The 22506-nt window shown below is 43.3% G+C and overlaps 1 protein-coding gene across 1 annotated transcript in view; it reads left to right on the top strand.

The window, feature by feature from the left end:
- The window catches only part of LOC137299993 (integrin alpha-8-like), a 90746-nt gene that overhangs the window by 51807 nt on the left and 16433 nt on the right, over window positions 1-22506 (top strand). Inside the window, exons 15-24 of the mRNA XM_067969054.1 lie at window positions 1443-1550; window positions 3050-3105; window positions 4590-4741; window positions 6630-6767; window positions 9064-9131; window positions 10427-10574; window positions 13293-13385; window positions 15754-15830; window positions 17343-17423; window positions 20334-20439. Of these exons, the coding sequence (XP_067825155.1) occupies window positions 1443-1550; window positions 3050-3105; window positions 4590-4741; window positions 6630-6767; window positions 9064-9131; window positions 10427-10574; window positions 13293-13385; window positions 15754-15830; window positions 17343-17423; window positions 20334-20439 (1027 nt within the window). The remainder of the gene's footprint in view (window positions 1-1442; window positions 1551-3049; window positions 3106-4589; window positions 4742-6629; window positions 6768-9063; window positions 9132-10426; window positions 10575-13292; window positions 13386-15753; window positions 15831-17342; window positions 17424-20333; window positions 20440-22506) is intronic.

Genomic DNA, 22506 nt, shown 5'->3' on the forward strand with positions numbered 1-22506 from the left:
CTCCATATATCTGCCTTTGGCCCATATCCCTTAATATCTTTGGTTGCCAAAAAGCTATCTATCTCACGAAGCTGCTAATATTTTCACAGCCCACGTCAACTTCAGGAAGCTACGGTTTTTTATACTCATGCTGCCTGACCTCTATTTCTTTCTGGCTCCCAGCCAATTTCAAACCCAGAACTCAGAGGACAGGGGAGGGGACACAGCAGAGGCCAGTGATTGTATTGCATCTTCCTGAAGTGGTGGCATCAGAAAGAACATCTATGTCTTATCTGTAATATATTAAAAGTCGGACATCAGGCCACACTTCCATTATAAATTCCTATGTCCATGTTTATAATGGATCTGCCTATGTAAACTTGTCACGCTCTAATTACACCCTCCTACCAATGGTGGCGCTGTAGTGCTTCAGTTTTACATCTCCCAGTTCCTCAGCCTCTATTGCAGTGAAATTCCTTTGCTCCAAACACCTCTACTTCTCTGCTTCCCAAATTGCCATATCCTTGGCCATTTAACTATAAATAATAATATGAAAACAAAATATATATTAGCTAAAAATAAGGACAGCGTGTATAACTTTAAAATGGTGACTGAATTATGTTTGCCCACCCTGGTCCATTTATCCCCCTCCCTCTAGTCCTGCTTCACCTGAAGACTTGCACTTGGGCCGGGAATTTTCTCGAAGCTGCTCTCGTTCCGCCACACTTCCGGCAAAGTTACAGTGGTGGAGCGGGATCAGCTGCGAGGAAATTCCCGGTCTTGCCCTTGACTCACCATGTGCAGGGCCACAGGAGATCGACTAGTAGGACAGATATTGCGATCGGCATTGCTCTTTGACGAATGCTTAATGGGCCTGGACCAGGTTGTACTCTGTACTGTTTTAACAGGAGCATTCACTTGTTTAAAATAAACGGGTTAAGGCCACATTAAGAGCACATGAAGTGTTTATATGGAAACAACACTGATTGTAATTTCTACCCTTCTATTTTGAAGAGTTTTGATTTTTTTTGCCTCTTATCGATACGTTACACAATGTATTTTTTTTAAACGCTGGAAGTCCTGTATTTTTCCAATCTTCCCTCCTCCTTTGCTGACTCTTGCTGGCTACTGTCCTTTGAGTGACAGTTCCTGTTTGGTACCTCGCCCCCAAGTGACCGTTGTTCATGTATGAGTCTAGGCGGTAAATGTCAGCACATCATTCAACCACAGGAGCATGAAGGTCAAGACCTCACATTTGCAGATAGGAAGTGTGCTGGACAACCTGTGAATGCTTGCTCCCTATGGAATGCTGTAACCCCCTGGCAGCAGTGTCTGAGGCCTGAAGAACTGAAATGTCTCTCACACCTGGGACCTGGCCTCACAGCCACGGATATGTGTCGAGATACAATACCACTATACTGACCACATAAGCAGCTGACGAGTTCTCTCTTCTCTCTAAACAGAGCAAGGCCTGTCATAACAGCAGATGCCCAACTCCTGCTTATGCCAAACATTCTGAACCCAGAACAAAAGACGTGTAACTTGCCACAGCTTCATACCTCTGTGACATGGTAAGAAATTTCCAGTGAATTTGTGTGTGATAAGTGAAAGTACTGAGAATGGAGCAACCTTCTACTTTGTGCTCAGTGATAGTTATAAAGCAGCTCCCAGACCAGGTAATAGAGTAAGGTGGATATTCCTCTATGGGCACTCAGCAGGCAGAGCGCACTTTAGGAACTAGCTGAAAATAATGAAATGCCTCAATAATCTTTACATAGAAGAGCAGATCAGGGCTTCTGATGGACAGGCCTGAATGTTTCCTCTTCGTTTGGTTTAAGACATTAAATTGAGATACCATCTGCCCACTCTAGAGGTTCAGATGGAGATTAAAGATCCCATTGCACTTTTGGAGGAGTTGAACAATCTCAATGCCCTGGCCAATGTTCCTGATTCAACTAATATCACCAGATTAACCAGTCATTCATCTCAGGGCTGGAGCAGAAATGGCTGTTGTATATAAAATATTGGACACAGTGCTACAAAAGTGTTATGATGAGACATTATTTAATGCCAGCATTGAGCTATTTAGACCAATTGGGTTTCTCAGGCCCATCAGTTGCCATTACTACAGAGAGATAAATAGATCATAAGCTATGAATTGTGAAAGACTGCAGGATGACATGGATAGGCTAGCAGGGTGGGTAGATAGGTGACAAATGCAGTTCAATACAGAGCAACATGTGAAATAATATATTTTGGAAGTAAGAATAGGGAAAAGAAGTACACCTTAAATGGTAAGATTTCAAATGGAGCAAAGGGACCTTGGTGTGCAGATACATAGGTCCTTAAAGGTAGCAACGGCAGTAGGTAGGGCCATTGAAAAGGCAAACCAAATTTGATATAAAGCCATAGAATACAGAAGCAAGGAAGTAATGTAAACCTTGCACAAACCCTTAATTGGACTGCTGTTGAAGTGTGGTTATAGGAAGGATATAAAAGCAATGGAAAAATGTGCAACCAAAATTCACTGGGATGCTACCAGGGATGAGAGGTTGCAGTTATGAAGAGAGACTTGTGAAGTTAGGGCTTTTTTCAATGGAACTAAGATATAACTTGATAAAGATCTTCTACATAATGAATGATAACGATATGGTAACTAGTGGTCGATTGTTTCCATTGGTTGGTGGGGTGAGAGGGCACAAATTTAAGACAATCGCAAAAATAATGAAAGAGGAGATTTTAAAAAATTCTTTACGCAGGGGGTAGTTCGATTGTGGAAATCTCTACCACAGGGCTATTGTTGAATCAGAGTCAGTTAATTCTTTTAAAAAGGAAATAAGTTGCTTCAATGAGAGGAAGATTAAAAGTATATGTGGAGTGAGTGGGAGAATGGGATTAGACTGTGGTAGCTCATGGAGAACTGGATGGGCCAGCAGCTCTTTACAGTATTGTCACATTCTATGATTCAAAGATATAAGCAGAGTATAATGTATTTATTGTAAATATAACTATCTCTGGTTCATGTTATTAATATGTCTTTGGTTTTTATATATTCTATATTGTCTTACAGTTTTGAAGTGCAGGTCTGTGTGACTGTGAAAGGACATGGTATTCCACAGCATTTTAGTAAGTACAAATAGGAAAGAGTTGGATTCCAGCAGTCTCTCTACACTTTGCCCTTACGGAATGGAAAAAATAACTACCTTCATCTGTTTCTATTTTTTCTTCTCCTTGCCTGTTTTCTCCCTTCCTCTCTTCTCCCCTTAACGGTACCCAGCCAAGAGTTAGTGGGATAAAGAGAGGAGAGAAAAATGGAAAAAGAAGAAAAAAATCTCATCCTTCCTGTGCCTGAACATTCTCTACCGTTGCAGAAAACCCCCCACCACTTTTGTTTGTCTGTGCAACCCTCTTATTATCGCCTGGAGCATCGCCTGTTTGAAGAAATTCAAACTCAGAGTTAGCGCTAATTGCTGACCTATGGATTTAATGGAATTCTAGACTCTCATATAGAAAGTAGCAGTAAATGAATTGAAGTTGATGCTCTGTAGCACAAGAATGGTAAGAGGAAACTATATAGCGATTAACTCCGGTGCAAACTGTCAGTCTGTTTATGTATAGCCATCAGTTCCAACATACACTTATTCTATAATAATATATAGTTATCGGCTCCAGTGTACACTGTCGATCTGTTGGTATATAGCTATTGGCTTCTGTGTACACTTAGTCTATTAATGTATAGCGATCAGATCCAGTCGCTCCATTAGTGTATAGTTATTGGCTCCAGTGTACACTTTCGCTCCATTGGTGTTTAGTTATTGGCTCCAGTGTGCACTGTCTCATCGTTAGTGTATAGTTATTAGCTCCAGTGTGCACTGTCTCGCTGTTAGTGTATAGTTATTAGCTCCAGTGTACACTGTCTCATCGTTAGTGTATAGTTATTGGCTCCAGTGTACACTGTCTCGCTGTTAATGTATAGTTATTAGCTCCAGTGTACACTGTCTTGTCGTTAGTGTATAGTTATTAGCTCCAGTGTACACTGTCTCGTTGTTAGTGTATAGTTATTAGCTCCAGTGTACACTGTCTCGCTGTTAGTGTATAGTTATTAGCTCCAGTGTACACTGTCTCGCTGTTAGTGTATAGTTATTAGCTCCAGTGTACACTGTCTCGTTGTTAGTGTATAGTTATTAGCTCCAGTGTACACTGTCTCATCGTTAGTGTATAGTTATTGGCTCCAGTGTACACTGTCTCGCTGTTAATGTATAGTTATTAGCTCCAGTGTACACTGTCTCGTTGTTAGTGTATAGTTATTAGCTCCAGTGTACACTGTCTCGTTGTTAGTGTATAGTTATTGGCTCCAGTGTACACTGTCTCGCTGTTAGTGTATAGTTATTAGCTCCAGTGTACACTGTCTCGTTATTAGTGTATAGTTATTAGCTCCAGTGTACACTGTTGCTCCGTGAGTGTTTAGTTATTGGCTCCAGTGTACCCTGTCGGTCCATTGATGTATAATTATTGGCTCCAGTGTACACTCTTTCTATTAATGTGTGGCTATTAACTCCTCTTCTTTCTATAGCAAATTAACTCTTCATAATTTCCTTCTTTGTTTCAAGCTCTGAATGCTCAAGTCGAGCTGGACAAACATAAGCAGTGGTCCCAGCGACGAACCCTTTTTCTTCATTCGCACCAAGCCCAGGAAAGGTTCCAGCTTCAGCTAATGAGAAACGGGGAAATGAGCTGCCGTAATTTCACTGCCTATCTCAGGGTATCTACTTCCACTTAACTTTAAAGAAAATACTCCGGTAAATTTTTCTGAGTTCATGATGGTGATGGTGCCAGGGAATAGAATGACTTTTCCAGCATTGATACCCAGTGTCGGCATAATGCGTTCGCAGACCAAGTATAGTGTGAGACACATACAGAATAAAGCTCCCTCTCTTCCTACTCCAACAAGGTGCTTTATCCTCTCCTACGTATGGTAGGAGAGGACCCCCCCCTAGTGGACCAGGGTGGAGGTTTCTAATTCCTATGTCTGCCATTTAATCCTATGGCCACTCTGAGCGAGACTGCCAATTTGTGTTAAACTGTGGGTAGTTAGTTCTGTGCTGTGGCCCTCGCCCTGCTAGTAACTGGATTGAGCCTGCTCAAACATATTTAATGTAGGGCCCCATTTAAACACAGATCCCAGAGAGGATCGGCTGCACCAACAGGGATAATCTCTGCCTCCCTGCTAGTTAAAGACGCTGCAAATAAACTTGCTGGATTGTTAGAGAGGAGAATCAATTCAATAAGATGGACATAGTGCTTTGCACTTTAGGTTTGCAATACAAATTTTATTTATTTTTAAAATGAAATAGTTCAAAATTATATGGGGTTTTGATAGAGTAGATAGGGAGAAATTGTTTCCACTGGCAGAAGGCACAAATTTAAGATAATTGGCAAAACATCCAGGGGGGAAATGAGGAGACGTTTTTTTACGCAGCAAGTTGTTATGATCTGGAATGCACTGCCTGAAGAGGTGGTGGAAGCAGAATGAATTGTAACTTTCAAAATGGAATTGGTTATATGCTTGAAAAGGAGAAATATTCAGGGCTATGGGGAAAAAGCAGGGGAGCGGGACTAATTTCAAAGCCACGATGGGCCGAATGGCCTCAATCAGTGTTGTATGATTCTATGTTTCTTTCTAAACCTAGAAATCAAGGTCAGTTCATAGTATCATAGTAGGTACAGCATAGCAGGAGGTCATTCGGCCCATCATGCCCGCACCAGCTCTTTGACAGAGCTATCCAATTAGTCCCATTCCCTTGCTTTTTCCCCATTGCCCTGTAAACTTTTCCCCTTCAAGTATTTATCCAATTCCCTTTTGAAAGTTACTGTTTAATCTGCATCCACCACCCTTTCAGGCAGTGCATTCCAGATCATTACAACTCGCTGTGTCAAAAAATGTTTCCTCATCTCACCTCTGGCCCTTTTGTCGATCACCTTAAATCTGTGTCCGCTGGTTAACGACCCCTCTGTCACTGGAAACAGTTTCTCCTTATTTACATTATCAAAAAAGTTGGCTGATTTTAATCAAAATTCCAAAATTGTGGTGTCCATAAACTTCACAACTTTTACATTTTGAACAATTATTGTAAGAGTGAAGACGGGAAAGATAAATGGGGTCAAAATACAATCCAGAACTGCCATGATTTGTATTGGGACTGCAGAACCAAAACAGGTGGGGTCACTGAGAGCAGTGGCATAACTTGGACAACATCGCCACTATCAGGAACTTAGTGGAACTGCGTATTAAAGTTTTTTTTCCCACATATACATATGATGAGATATTATGCCATACAGATCTTCTCCCCCCACCCCCCCCCCAACACACACACACTGTGTGGTGTAGCTCAGATATTAGGAACATTGCACATCGGGAGATTGATTCTGTGCCACAGCCCTCGTGCTGCTGTGTATTGATGCTGCAATGCCCTAGCTCCCTCAAAATACTAGCTTTAGTCCATCAGTTCACCTCCTTCCCTCTTGAATCTCACTGAGTCGCCAGTAATTCCATTGTCTGCAGTGGACTGGGGCCGCTAAGGGGGTGTCAGTCTGTACTGCCGTAACTCCTGGGCCAGATCGAATAAACTTCCCGTCATTGTCTCTCACAGGATGAAGCAGAGTTTAAAGACAAGCTGAGTCTGATTGTTGTGACTCTGAACTGCAGTCTACCTGAGAAGCTGGGGTTGAGCTCTGGCATTCTGACCCCGGTGTTGAGTCCTCACAGTCGAGTACTGGTCACAGAAAAGGTAAGACGTCAGAACTTGGTTGTTGCAGAACTTGCTGAAGGAATACATTTGGTCACTTGGGAGAGAAGTACTAATCCATTAGTAACAATCCATTAGGAATAAAGTGTCAGGAAAAAAAAATATTGTGGCTCAGTGGGTAAATGCACTGCCCAGTAAGGAACTAAAGCCAGGAATATCCCAGTTTCTTTCCCCACTTCCGAGTCAGCTGACTTCAGCAGGGACCTTTGGTCTCGGTGCCCCGGGTTAAGGAGGGAAAAGCCAACCTTGGGATCTCACTCCTTATCACTATTCACCGTCGCCTGCTGGAAAACACACGTTTGTGGACATCGGGTGAGGACAGAGTCAGTGTTTGGCTGTGATCCCATGTCGTCACTCACTGTCTAGGCTCACATGTGACCACATGTAATGGCCACTTGGGTTTAGTAATGAAGAGCAACTGATGGACGTGCAACTGTCAAGAGTCAACACCTTCAGGAGAGAAGGGGTGAAAATTGGGAGGTAGAAAAGAGTGAAGTGCTGCCATATCGAGGAGCTGTCAGACGACCTGGTGCAGATTCTAAAAATGACACTAAAATCCGGCATCTCAGGCCCCAGATCAGGTCCATGCTGTAGATGACACATTCCACTGAAGGGCTAATTCTCATGGTGTATCTTTATTTCATTCTTTGCTTACAACTTGGAGCAGAAGACACAGTTGGCAACGTGATAACATTGTAATCCCCTCAGTCCATCACACCATATGTTTCAGTTTACACAGAGTTAAATCACTTGTAGAGACATCTGACGGACTGATGGATGCTAAATCTCACACAATGTGTCACGAATATGGCATCGGAAATTCCAATATGTAATCTATATTGATTAGACGGTGGCAGATTAATCTTACCCTTTTTCCGAACACGTGCATCAGAAAACTGGGACATACCATTCATATCTAGGATTTATTAGATGTCTAAACCAGCTCTCCTTTGAACTGTGCCACATGCCCCAATCCCAAATGATATTAATAGTCAAACAAGCCAGATCGATCACTGCAGGTCCACAGTACAAGACTCAGTCAGTGACTGTAACTTAACCCCCACTTGCCAGAGTTATCAAAGATGAAGTTGGACACAGGAATACAGGAACTAACATTACTTAGCTACATCTACGTGAACACAATTAACATAATCACAATGTTATGTATTGATTATAAAAAGAAAGACTTGCTTTCGGGCCTTTCACGGCCTCAGGACCTCCCAAGGTGCTTTACAGCCAGTGAAGTACTTTTGAAGTGTAGTCACTGTTGTAATGTAGGAAACAAGGCAGTCAATTTGCACACAGTTAGGTCCCACAAACAGCAATGACCAGATAGTCTGTTTTAGTGATGTTGGTGGAGGGCGAAAGATTGGCCAGGACACCAGAGAGAACTCCCTGCTACTACTGAGCCAAGATTGACATGTGAATCAGCTGTGCCAGTTTGATGAAGGAGTATTCTGTAGTAGAGTGTGGGTGTATGTTGGAAGTCAACAGTGCCTCTAACAACAAATGAAAGCTAAGCTGGTAGCTCAGTTCGTAAGTGTAGTGTAGTGTAGGGCTGAGCTGAGCCATTCGGACCAGGAAGGTTCAAGGTTTGATTCTCAGACTGTGCTGAGTTTGCTGATCTCTGGTGGGATAGCAGGCAGGGTTACCAGGGTTTCCTGTGCAATGAGCCCAGTGGACATTGGATGAGGACAAGGTGATGAAGCCCTTTGTGGTCAAATAGCCAGCTGACACCTATTGTCCAGACTCACACATGAAGAATGGTCACTGAAGCAAGATATTGGAGGGTTGCTGGTCCTGTAAAGAAATAAATAAGTTTTATTTATATAGCTCCTTTCACATCCTCCGGAACACCCAGCGTTTCACAGCCAATTAATTACTTTTAACATGTATTCAAAAGCAGCAGCCAATTTGCGCACAGCAAGATCTCCCAAACAGCAAATGAGATAACCAACCAGTTAATCTGTTTCTTTTTTGGTGATGTTGGACAGTACAGCAGGAGAGCTCCTTGCTCCAATCTTCAAATAGGGCCATGCGATCTTTTACATCCTTCGGAATAGGCAGACATGGCCTCAGTCTAACATCTCATCTGAAAGACAGAACTTCTAAGAATGCAGCACTCCCAAAGTGTCAGCTTAGATTATGTGCTTAAGTCCTGGAGTGGGGCTTAGAGGTAATAGTGCCAAGCTGTAAAACCATAGTCTGGTAGGAGTCAGAAAGAGAGACAATCAGGAAAAGAAATTAAGAGTGACCTTGCCTCTTCTCTTTACTTTAGGCTCATATTCTTCTGCACTGTGGACCTGACAATGTATGTATCCCAGATCTCAGGCTCTCTGCAAGAGCGTAAGTCTGTTTCTTGTTTCTTGTTTTGGTTCTAGTTCCACGCTGTACTCTGAATAGATTGGTCGGCTGCCCTTCATGAGACTATTCCCCTGCTAAAAAGAATAAATAATTACTGACTAGGAATATATCGCTTCTAAAAGGTTCTTTGACCAAACGTGGTTGAGCCTTGCAATGTTAGAGTAAGGATCATTTGCAGAGATTTTAATTACGGAATAACTCAAATACATTCCTGTTTTCTTTGCGGTCTCGTATAATCTCCATTTTTAAAGGGGCATTGTCTTCATGAATAAGAATTTGGCAAAATTTTATCTGCTTATTTACAAACCTGCCATGCCTTTAATGTAAACCATGACGAAACACATTATCAGGTCGTGATGATTTTCTTCGCTCCACCATTGGTCGTAAGCTCTGGAATTCCCTCTCCAAATCTCACCACCTCTCTACTTCCCCTCCTTTAAGATACTCCTTAAAACCTACCTCTTTGACCAAGCTTTTGGTCACCTGTCCTAATATCTCCTTATTTGGCTCGGTGTCAACTTTTGTTTGATTGCTCCTGAGAAGTGCCTTGAGACGTTTTACTACATTAAAAAGACAGTATCCAAATGCAAGTTGTTGTTGTTGATGTCACTATGATGAAAATGCTACTTCTGGTTTTTCTCCTGAGCTAAATTTATATAAGAGATTTCCCAAACAAATTTTTAAGGAAACCGTGCCCCTTTAAGTTTTATTTACTCCCACTCATGTGTATTCCAGTGCCACATACTGTCCTGTAGCCGTCATGGAGTCCAGTGACCTGATCTTAAGCTTCTCCCAGATTCAGACACTTAGGAGGAACCTGGATGATTTAATCCATTTTGTCCTCTTTGCTTGTCAGAAATGCCATGTCTCCACTTAGCACGCACTCCAACGTCAGTCGATTAATACACCGTGAGGTGTGGCACTGTGCCATACAGAGCGAGGCAATCCCAGGGCTCTTCACTGGCCTGTGCTGAGTTACCTGATCTCAGCCGGAAGGGCACTGGAGGCACTGACAATGGCCGCACCAATCCCAATCACCCATGATCGAATAGCTTGCTGACAATCACTGTCTAGGTTCACGCGTGACAAATGGCCACTTGGGTAAGGCATCAGCCACAGAAACAACCTCAGGAGGGAGCGAGAGAGAGAAGAAAATGAGAGGAAATGAAGATACCTTCAGGTGGAATCCTCACCTCGCTCGAGATTTCAATCTTTCTCACGGATGAGGGATTCAGAATGCCGCCTATGACTTTTTTTTTCCTCCACTAATTCCACAGAGATAAGGACCATTTGGTAGCTGGTGACATACATCCATTCACCGTGATTATCAATGCAGTCAATCATGGAGAAGGAGCCTATGAAACGGAACTCCACATCCTCATCCCTCCACAAGCAGACTTCACAAATGTTGAGTGGAATAGTGAGGTAAGTTCGGTGCCATTACTGCATTGGACAGGGCTCAATTCACTAACCTTTTAGTGAATTTTAGTACATTTTCCACTTGCAGGGTTGATGTAATGGGATGGTTGCCAAATGTCACTAATTCACTGTTCATTGACAGACCTCCCGTGGCATTGCTCATGGTACGTTGGAGATTGCATTGTTTTAAAAGGACAGCACCATTATACCCACCTAACGCCTAACATAGTCTTCCACTATTAAAGTTGAGTTGTGTTCATTGGCCTGTTCCTTTAAGGTCACAAAGTCCAAGTCCAATAATTGTGAATAAGCATACCCTAAAATGAATTTGAGGCTAATTGCTTACTTCCTGCTCTTTTAAATACATTTTTAAAATGCTACCTGTTCATCAGTAAATTCCCAATCTGTTCTCTTGTGATTTGCCCTAAGCTCTGGAACTCACTCCCTAAACCCCTCCGTCTCTCTAACTTTCTCTCCTGCTTTAAGACACTCCTCAAAACCTACCTCTTTGACCAAACTTTTAGTCACCTGTCCTAATATCTCCTACTTTGTCTCGGTGTCAGTATTATTTGTCTGATAACGCTCCTGTGAAGCACATGGGATGTTTTATTATGTTAAAGATGCCAAATAAATGCAAGTTGTGGTAGTTGCTGCTTTAGGAAAATTACATTTGATCCAATCGTGTGACACACGCTTTCAGATGTGATGGACAAGCTAGATGCAAGACCTATAGACAGATAGCTAGAAGCTGGAGAAAGGCCCACAGATCAGCAGGTGAACTTTCTTTAGGGCACAGTCACCATCCTTTTAGAAAGAGAACGAAACGAGTCGTAACTATCCACTCCCGTTCAGACTGAAGCTAAGTGGCAGAGGAACAAATGCAACAACCAAACCCTAATTGTTTTGGTTCTGATGATCTTCCTGCCAACAGTTTGCCAGAACACGTGAGCCCTTGGAAGCTAACAGTACCCATGGTGAGATGCACATGGCATCATGGAACACCTCCCTGCTCAGAGAGGGGAAACCCCTCTGATGTCCAAAGATCTTATTATGTGAGAGCTGCCTGTTGCTTGTCCTCGGGACATTTGAGAAATCTCCATTTTAGAAACTGAGCTGCTTTGTAGTCCTTGGACAGTAGATATGGAAGCCTGTTTTGTCACGTCAAGCAGGAGTTGGGTTATCCACTGCTGGCCTCAGGATGGTCCTTTTATTCTTCACGTAGGTCCGTTGCTGCATGTTTCTTTAACCCATACCACCTCATCCTTACACATTATTTGACTGTAATTGTGGACAATCTGAAAGGCCTCTAGCGTTACTGTTGAGTTTGGCTGCATCCCCCTGGAAAATGGCCCTATTGCTACAATCCATATAAAACACCACCTGGTGTGAACAATATTGCTTTAGCTGCGGTGACTTCTCTCTCACATGTGGCATCATCAGCCACAACTGTTGAGAATCAATTCCAGGGCGCCCTCATTGTGGAACAGAACCCACAGCAAGATCCCACATTCAATCCATGGTCTGCCACGTGTGCGTTGTTCTCAGCTGGGGCAGTAGCGAGTCGGTGCTATAGTTGGCCTCACTTCCCTTGGGCTAGAGTGGGGGGAGGAGGGGGTTGCGGAGATCAGCCACATTTCATGCTGCCAAACACTATCCATTGACATATGCCAACCTATCCTCGCCGACTTTCAAGTCAGCCGAGGCTCTTGCTAAAGGCAGGCAGGGTCTTACTTTAAACTCAAAAGTCACGGCTCGATGACGTCACAGGTACCGTAACTTGATTTTAACGTCGGGTCATAGGGAGGCTCGCCCGGTGTGGAATCCGACAGCCGAATCACGGCAGGTGGCACCAACCGGCCAGAAGAGTACGTTTTGTATAACTACTTTTTGTGAGAACATCTTGTGGACCAGGAGGAGCAGGAGTGCTGCCCCCCCTCCCAGGCCCCCACAAGGAGCCCTTGGGCCTTCCCAACCCCGGCCTTGCCTGTCCCTCTGCACACTGGCATTGGCTGCAGAAACCCTTGCCCAGAGCTGAGGTTATGCCAAGGACCGTTCCCCTGGGTTCTCGGCGTTCTAAGGCACCCGGCTTAATTTCCCGCTCCTGCCCGCCGGCCCTGACATCAGCTATTTAACTGGGGCCCTGGAGTTAAAGTTGCCTGAGCCTCAGGCTGAGATCCCCATGGGGCTTCCCTCCCACCTGTCCCAAACGCGCCCCCCCCCCCAGTAAAAGTCGAGGCCTTATTGTCTCGGCTCACGCATGAAGAATGGCTGAGCTACTGAGGAGTGACTGGTGCATTTGCTTCCTTACGAGCCAACGCCCCTAAAGGAAGCAGGGAGAAAATCTCTTGTATTTCGGTACAATTTGTAAATATTGTTCATTGATAATTGAGTGCTGGTGAGATTATTGGGAGGAGCTACTGATGCTATCAGTATGGGAAAGCTCAGTATCTGCTCCCGGCCAATACCCCTGAAGTGCACAGTAACACTGGGCAGTGAAGGTGGAGCAGCTTTTGATATCTATTTGGGGAAAAAAGGTCTCAGCAGGTTGAAATTTATGTTTGTACAGTTCTTAAATAAATCAATGTATGGCCTTTTCTATCTTTGTCAAGATACTGATGGTTTATTTTGTAGTGTGCCAGCTTATTTTACAGTTCTCCTGGTTACTTTCATGATGTTCAATTTGTGGTGTGTCGGTTTACTTCATGGTGTGTGTGTTTCTTTAAGGACCTCACTAAGCTGAGCTGTAACCCAAAAATGGAGAACGGCACTGAAACAGTGATCTGTGACCTCGGTAATCCCATGAAACATGGCGTGCAGGTGAGACTGAGAGACTATCTAACCATCATTTCATTTAAACGTCCCGATTTAGTGCAGCACTGCTAAAGGTAAAGGTGATGGGGTGAATCTAGGGGAAGATATATTGTTAATTGTATCCATGTGATTTATATCAATTAGTGTTAATTGTATTCAGGTGGTGCCTATCAATTGGGAACTCTCTTGTATCCATTTATAAGAGAGCTGATCTAGGGTGTGGTGTGGGTGTAATGTGGAGCTCTGTGAATAAAGGCTTGGAAGCAACTGAAGACCAGGCTCCAGTATTCTATCCTTCACCACCTGGCTATCCAATTTATAACATATATAACCCTAGGTATGCCCCAATATATAGTTCATTTGCTTTCCCTAATATTTTCTCTTATTTTTTTTCCCTTCCTGTTGCTAGGGTCTGGTTCCATGGCACCAATCCACCCACAAGTGGCCTTTCCTGGTGTGCCAGCCAAGACAGTGGCCGGGGGGGGGGGGCATCACAGCCGAATCTGATGCCCTCCTCACCTGATGCCCTCCTCACCTGATGCCCACACATGTTACATGGTCTTACCAGCAGGAATCACTAGATACTAATCAGACTTCAGCGGTTCATGAAAAAGGCTCACCACAACCTGCTCAAGGGCAACTAGGGACATACAAACATACGAATTAAGAGCAGGAGTAGGCCATTTGGCGCCTCGAGCCTGCTCTGCCATTTGATAAGATCATGGCTGATCTGATTGTGACCTCAACTCTACTTTCCCGTCTATCTACTATAAACTTTGACTCCCTTGTTAATCAGGAATCTATCTAACTCACCCTTAAAAATATTCAATGACCCTACCTCTGCCGCTCTCTGGGGAAGGGAGTTCCACAGACTCATGACCCTCTGAGAGAAAAAATTCCTCCTCATCTCCATCTTAAATGGGAGACCTCTTATTTTTAAACTGTGGCCCCTAGTTCTAGTCTCTCCCACAAGGGGAAACATCCTCTCAGCATCTACCCCTTCTAGTCCCCTCAGGATCTTGTATGTTTCAATAAGATCACCTCTCATTCTTCTAAACTCCAATGTATACAGGCCCAACTTGTCCAACCTTTCCTCATAAGATAACCCCCTCATCCCAGGAATCAGTCGAGTGAACCTTCTGTGAACCGCCTCTAAAGCAATTATGTCCTTTCTTAAATAAGGAGACCAAAACTGCACACAGTATTCTAGATGTGGTCTCACCAATGTCCTGTACAACTGTAGCAAAACATCTCTACTTTTATATTCCATTCCCCTTGCAATAAATGACAACATTCCATTTGCCTTCCTAATCACTTGCAGTACCTGCATACTAACTTTTTGTGATTTCATGTACTAGGACACCCAGATCCCTCTGTACCTCAGAGTTCTGTAGTCTCTCTCCATTTAAATAATATACTGCTTTTCTATTCCTCCTGCCAAAGTGGACAAGTTCACATTTTCTCCCATTATACTCCATCTGCCAAATTTTTGCCCACTCACTTAACCTATCTATATCCCTTTGCAGACTCCTTATGTCCTCTTCACAACTTAGGGATAAATGCCGGCCTTGCTAATGACACCCCATCTCAAAAATTAATTAAAAAAAAAAATCCTGGTTGATTTTCCCTCGTCCCCTCTCCCGATCACTATTTTCCCTCGTCCCCTCTCCCGATCACTGTAGCAGCAGTTGTAATGCTCTGACCCAGGCTGTGATTAGCTAATTCAGTGCAGCCCGGGGTTAGAACACAGCCCATCCTGTTCTGTATTGGTTGACTCCCACACTGGGCAGTGTATATCTCCACTGAATCATTCAGACAGTGAACTCCCCTCCCTTTTTTTTACTGAGGTTTGACATATAGATCTTGTGGCAAATTGGAGTTTGCAATAATTTGGATAGAATTTTAGTCGTCATGCAAGAGTAGCACCAGTGGGATCCAGAAAATACACTTTTGAAATCAACCTGTTTAAATACAACCTCTGAAGTCTAATTTACTCTTAAGTGTGAATGTTTCTTCACTGATTATTTACCAATATGATCCTTTGTGCCCAACAAGGACATTTTAGACATTAACCCCTCCACCCGCCATGTCCCAGTAGATTGAGTGACTTTGTCATTAACCAGCCAGTGCTGAACTAGTGCTTCGGGTGGTTACATGTTCTCTGTTAAAACCCCAGGGCAGTACAGAAAGGCTAACTTTAAAATAACACTCCGATTTGTTACTTAAAATGTTAATCTAGGCCTGCATTATTTACATGGCTGTGTATTGATTATTAATTGCCGCTTGATTTTATTTACATACTAAACAGCTGGCCTCTTTACTGAAACAGCTGCGATGTCAATAAAAACACCCCATCCATTTTGTTGCTTTTTAGTTATCCGCAGGGCTCCATTTCACGGTGCACAGCTTGGAGCAGGTACAAAGAGTCACGTTCAGCATGCAGATAAAAAGGTAAACAAGATAGAGCTTCGGCAACCATCAACGAAAGGACTAGAACGTGCCAATCTGATCAAAGACCTTGACGTATAAAAGCCCTTGTTTTTGTAAAGGCAGAAAAAATGAGCCCATGCCGGCCAGATTTTATGAGGGAGGCCCCTTCTTAATTGAATAGACTGCCCATGCAAGAGAAAACATGGGCAGGGGAGCCTAGCTAGCAGCTACAGGGTGGGACGTCCAGCCAGGCAGCCGTCTTTAAAAGGGGAGGGAAGGATTTCTTGCGGTTTCCGTTCCCCTTGCAGTGAAGCAATGAGGAGGTGCAGAAAAAGCTGCTGAGGTTGCATGGAGCAAAATCTCTCTAGGGTCGAGGGAGCAGGAGGTGGTCTCATGGACAAGATGAGCTCGGAGAGGGCATGAGGAAAGATAGGAGAGAAACTAAAGAAAGATGCGAGCTCAGGGCTAGGGCAGGGGGGAACCTTAGGGGAAGTTATAGTGCGTGAGTCTTTGAAGGTCCATGACCAGTGCTGCCATTCTACTATAAAAACAAATCGGGTGTTAGGATGTATCCCTAGGACATTTAATTATGAAACAAGAATTATGAAACTTTCTCTGTATAAGGCCTTGGTCAGGCCATGTTTGGCCATGGTGGAAATTGGGCCTCTGACCTCATTAACTATTTTTGCTCATGTCACACCTTGGGGGGGTTGGAGAGGGCAATGGCAGGTGTGGCGATCGCGACGACTGTGGAGTCAGGGGAAGAGCATTCCTGGTCCTTCAGGCTCTACAGGAAGCTGTTTTTTCTGATTTTATTTGAAAAACATATCTTTCATTGGCAGCTGATGAAGAATCCTGAGCAGGCCCGGCTAATAGGAGATTAGCATGGTTCCTGTACAAGGGTGACATGCCAATCTGTGATGCGGCCCATATTTTTCCTGAATAATATGATTGAATGAAATGGCTGTTTTTGTACACTGTATGAAAAGAACAATTAAAAACATAATAGCGGGTGAGTTAAACAGGACAATGGGGATACAGAACATGCTTCCCATTGAAGCTCTTCTTGACATCTACCAACAACAAAAGAAATTGGACCCAAATTAGAACAAAATTATTCCTGTGAGCTGCAGTCTATTATGCATATTATTTTGAACAAGACAAATACCCTTAGTAATCTCAAGGCCGAGGGGCTCCAATGATTATAAACACTCTGGCTTCACAAATTTAATGTTAGACATCTGAACCGTTTGGTGAGATTGCTGCCTTATCATCACCAGCAGCTCTCTCTATTATACCATCACCTGGATCATATAATGACATGGCTCTACAATGATCACCTCATAATACCGTCAGTAAAATTTGGCCTCCACCTTTATCTGTCATTGATCCTGATTCACTTAGTCTCCGGAGAATGTGAGTAAACGGTTGTGATTTATCCTCAAGGTTCAGACAGTGAGATCAAGTCCCTGAATTGAGCAATGGTTCCTGATGCCTAACCTTCTGTAACTCTGTGTCAATTTGCTTTTTCAGTAAAAACTCACAAAACTCTCACAGCAAAGAGGTCAATTTGGAGTTTCTTGTCCAAGTTGTGGCACAGCTTGTTCTCAGAGGGTAAGAACCAGTTTTGTTGATCCTTTTAAATTATTATTTGGCTGGTCATCAGAGAGTGTCATTGTGAACTACAGGAGTAATCCTGTGATCCCATGTTCCTGGCAGGGTTCGCTATCTCTGATGTCACCCTATCTCTGACCTGAGCTCCATGCAAATGTGGCTTACCCACTGTGAACCACAGGATCATTGAACTAATCTTTATATCTCCAACCTTTGCACTTCTCAGGCTGTGGGATGAAAATAATTCACTATTATCTGCATAGCTTGTTGGGAACATGTTTCCTGTCAGACGATTATAAAGTGCATCAAATCAATGACACCCCCTCCCCCAAGGTGAACCAGCTGTAAATACAAAGGGGAACGTGGGCCCCACTTTGTCAGGACAGGATGAAATGGTGATCTTTTTTTAAAATTCATTCTCGGGATATGGACATTGCTGGCAACGCCAGCATTTATTGCCCATCCCTAGTTGCCCTTGAGATGGTGGTGGTGAGCTGCCTTCCTAACACCAGTAGTGGGAAAAATGCTAGAGTCTATTATAAAAGATGTCATAGCAGAACACTTGGAGGGCATTAACAGGACTGGACAAAGTCAGCATGGGTTTATGAAAGGGAAATCATGCTTAATAAATCTACTGGAGTTTTTTGAGGGTGCAACTAGTAGAATAGATAGGGGAGAACCAGTGGATGTGGTGTACTTGGATTTTCAGAAGGCTTTTGATAAGATCCCACACAAGAGGTTAGTGTGCAAAATTAAAGCACATGGGATTGGGGGGAATATACAGGCACGGATTGAGAATTGGTTGACAGACAGGAAACAGAGAGTAGGAATAAACGGGTCTTTTTCCGGGTGGCAGGCAGTGACTAGTGGGGTACTGCAGGGATCAGTGCTTGGGCCCCAGCTATTCACAATATGTATCAATGATTTGGATGAGGGAACTAAATGTAACATTTCCAAGTTTGCAGACGACACAAAGCTGGGGTGGAATGTGAGCTGTGAGGAGGATGCAAAGAGGCTCCAATGTGATTTAAACAAGTTGGGTGAGTGGGCAAGAACATGGCAGATGCAGTATAACGTGGATAAATGTGAGGTTATCTACTTTGGTCGTAAAAACAGAAAGGCAGATTATTATCTGAATGGTGATAGATTGGGAAAAGGGGAGGTGCAACGAGACCTGGGTGTCCTTGTACACCAGTCGCTGAAAGCGAGCATTCAGGTGCAGCAAGCAGTTAGGAAGGCGAATGGTATGTTGGCCTTCATTGCAAGAGGATTTGAGTACAGGAGCAGGGTTGTCTTACTGCAGTTATACAGGGCCTTGGTGAGACCACATCTGGAGTATTGTATGCAGTTTTGGTCTCCTTATCTGAGGAAGGATGTCCTTGCCATGGAGGGAGTGCAACAAAGGTTTACTAGACTGATTCCTGGGATGGCAGGACTGATGCATGAGGAGAGATTGAGTCGACTAGGCCTATATTCACTAGAGTTTAGAAGAATGAGAGGTGATCTCATCGAAACATATAAAATTCTAACATGACTAGACAGACTAGATGCAGGGAGGATGTTCCTGATGGCTGGGGAGTCCAGAACCAGGATACGGGGTATGCCATTTAGAATCGAGATGAGGAGAAATTTCTTCACTCAGAGGGTGGTGAACCTGTGGAATTGTCTACCACAGAAGGCAGTGGAGGCCAAGTCATTCGATGTATTCAAGAAGGAGATAGATATATTTCTTAATGCTAAAGGGATCAAGGGATATGTGGAAAAAGCGGGAACAGGGTACTGAGTTAGATGATCAGCCATGATCATTTTGAATGGCGGAGCAGGCTCGAAGGGCCAAATGGCCTTCTCTTGCTCCTATTTTCTGTTTCTATGTTTCTTGAATCGCTGCAGTCCGTGTGGTGAAGGTTCTCCCACAGTGCTGTTAGGTAGGGAGTTCCAGGATTTTGACCCAGCGACGATGAAGGAATGGCGATATATGTCCAAGTCAGGATGGTGTGTGACTTGGAGGAGAACTTGAAGGTGATCTAAACCATAATGTATTCTCATCGGCTCTCACCATCGTATTTCACCAAGGTGGCTGGAAGCTCAATGTTCAGTTTGGGGCTCCCCACAAATTTTGAAATACTGTTTCCTTGGAGAAAAACCTTCAGGATTCATATTTCACTCAGTCTAGAACTACAGCTACTGCAGACGTGGTAATAGCACGTGCCCCAGGCCACCTCTGGGCACCCCGGTCACAAGTAAGCATGTAGGAGTCGATTTCCATCTTTACCGCTTGAACATTGAGTAATTCCTGGGGTAACCGCTGAAATGAAAATTGAGTGGGGAGCTACGCAAGCTACTTCCAGAGCCTTCCTTCCTTCTATTAATTTAAAGGCAGTATCTGTTACTGTCATGCAATGCTTCCCATCAATTTTCCTTTCTGTGCTCCGTCCAGGCGATGTTCAGCACCCAGGGGGTAAATCTACCCTGTATTGTATAAATAGAGAAATAAGGGGCATCTGTCCGACAGCCCCACATTAGACCATCTCTCCCAAAAATTGAGCAATGAATCCAGGCTGGTCTCAGCCAGGGAATGCAGAGTGTTATGGGAAGACTGAACGAGGGAAGAAAATGAATAAAAGATCAGAGAAGTTTGGGAGTTTCATTATTGCACATACTGTTAATTGTATCATATGATTTATATCAATTAGTATTAATTGTATCCAGGTGATGTGTGTCAAATGGGGACTCTCTTGTATCCTTTTTATATGAGAACTTATCTAGGGTGTGGTGTGTGTGTGTAAGGGGGATTCTCTGTGAATAAAGGCTTGGAAGCAACTGAAGACCAGGCTCTAGTATTCTATCCTTCACCTCTTGGCTATCCAATTGATAACACATACTTCATAATCTTTTGTTTTTTAATATTAGGGCTTCGCTGCCCGAGCAGATTGTCCTCCCATTTATTGATCTAGAGTCACCAGCAAATTCGGTGGTGAAGAACGACACTCTACCAATGGTGGAGCATGTCTATGAGGTAGGTGGACTTTGAGGTACCCATTTCTTGTGGCCACCAGGTGCAATGCCAGTTGCTGTTGACGTCATCATTTTTGTATACATGATGCCCACAGTGTTGGACACGCTGCCCATGTGTGCAGATTGAAAATGTAGACAGCTCCATATCTGGTGGAGCCTCCGCACCAGTTATTTAAATTTGGTGTCATACTAGGAGCCAGGAGAGGTATTATTGTTACCATGATGCTCAGTGGATAAATGCATCTTTCAGTGCTCTGCATCCTGGGTTAGATAGGGAAAAATTAGCCAGGATTTCCATTTGACTGCTATTCAATGAACACATCTGTCAGTGTTGATGTCAAGTGACAACATTATGGGCTCAGCTCTTTACATAGAATTACATAGAATGTACGGCACTGAAACAGGCCATTCGGCCCAACAGGTCCATGCCGGTGTTTATGCTCCACACAAGCCTCCTCCCTACTTCATCTAACCCTATCAGCATATCCTTCTATTCCATTCTCCCTCATGTGTTTATCTAGCTTCCTCTTAAATGCATCTATGCTAGTCACCTCAACTACTCTTTGTGGTAATGAATTCCACATTCTAACCACTCTCTGGGTAAAGAAGTTTCTCCTGAATTCCCTATTGGATTTTTTAGTGACTATCTTATATTTATTGCCCCTAGTCCTGGTCTCCCCTGCAAATGGAAACATCTTCTCTACGTCTACCCTATCAAACCGTTTCATAATCTTAACGACCTCAATGAAGTCACCCCTCAATCTTCTCTTTTTGAGAGAAAAGAGCCCCAGCCTATTCAATCTTTCCTGATAGGTAACCATCATGGATGAATAGCCCATTAACCCTCTCATGTGAGGAATGGTTGATTGGGTGAGATACTGGAGGACTCCTACCAGTAATCAGAGCCCAACATGAGTCAGTTGCTTTAGGGAAGAAAAGTGATTACAATTTACTGCAATATGTCAATGGAATCATTGTAGAAAAGACATTTTCTTTCCAAATGTATTCGTTTTAGAGTGGAAGTGCATTTTTGGAGGTAGAGTGATACTTGACAAAACCTAGTGATGTGGCCTGGTGTACACTGTTGCTGTTCTGAGTTGCTTTGAGTCATGGAGAGTTTGCATGTATAAAAAGCACATCGGAAATGTGTCCAAATTAAATCATGAATATTAATTGCGCAAAGCTAAAATAAAATAGCATTTTTGGTTAGTGGCACGACATGCGAACTGCACAAATATAATTGGCCTTAAATCTTGACACAAACATTCATCTGTTCTTGGTTTCCGCTGGGAAATAATATTCAAATAACTGTTTAACCCACTACATTGCAAAAATTCTATTTTGCTTCTGGTGGTTTGCTGGGATTATGACTGAGCTTCAATGAGGAATGGCTCATTGCTAAATAGAGTCCTTTTCTCCTTAGTTGCGAGACTGGAAAATCAAAATTATTCCGACCTAGGAATGGGCACAATGGGCTGGTGCACCAATTCTGCGTGGTGTGCAGTGTCAGAATGCAAATTCATGTTTGTGCCTCCCCACAAGTTGAGTTACCGGTCTTTGTGGTGGTTGTGGGGAGGAGCTGAGTGTTAGAAAATACCCCCATTTTACTGTCAATTGAAAAAAGACCGAAGCTCCACGTACACAATGTCTAAAGCTGAGGGTTTTTATCACAATGATTTAATTTGACCTGCAATATTTACCTGAAAATTGTTACACAATTAACCGTAAGAAAATGGAAATGAGAACTGGCACAGTTGACAGGAAATGACTCTTCCCTTTAGCAGGGGAATCCAAAAAAAAGGGGAGACAATTTTAAAATTAAAGCTAAATAGACTAAAAGCTTATTCAGAAAAAACTTTGTCACACAAAGGTCTATAAGAATGTGGAATACACTATCCCAGAAGGTTGTTGGTGCAGAAGCAATTGAAGGAGATAGATACTTGAGAAGTAAGCATATAAAATATATGGAACAATTGTAATTATAAAGATGAAGAGCTTCAGGGCTAACAAAATGGCACAGCAGATTCAATGGGGTGAATGGCCTACTCCTGTTTGTAACATGAGATAA

The sequence above is a fragment of the Heptranchias perlo genome, chromosome 30 (assembly GCF_035084215.1).
Source record: "Heptranchias perlo isolate sHepPer1 chromosome 30, sHepPer1.hap1, whole genome shotgun sequence".
In the NCBI taxonomy this organism is placed as follows: Eukaryota; Metazoa; Chordata; class Chondrichthyes; order Hexanchiformes; family Hexanchidae; genus Heptranchias; species Heptranchias perlo.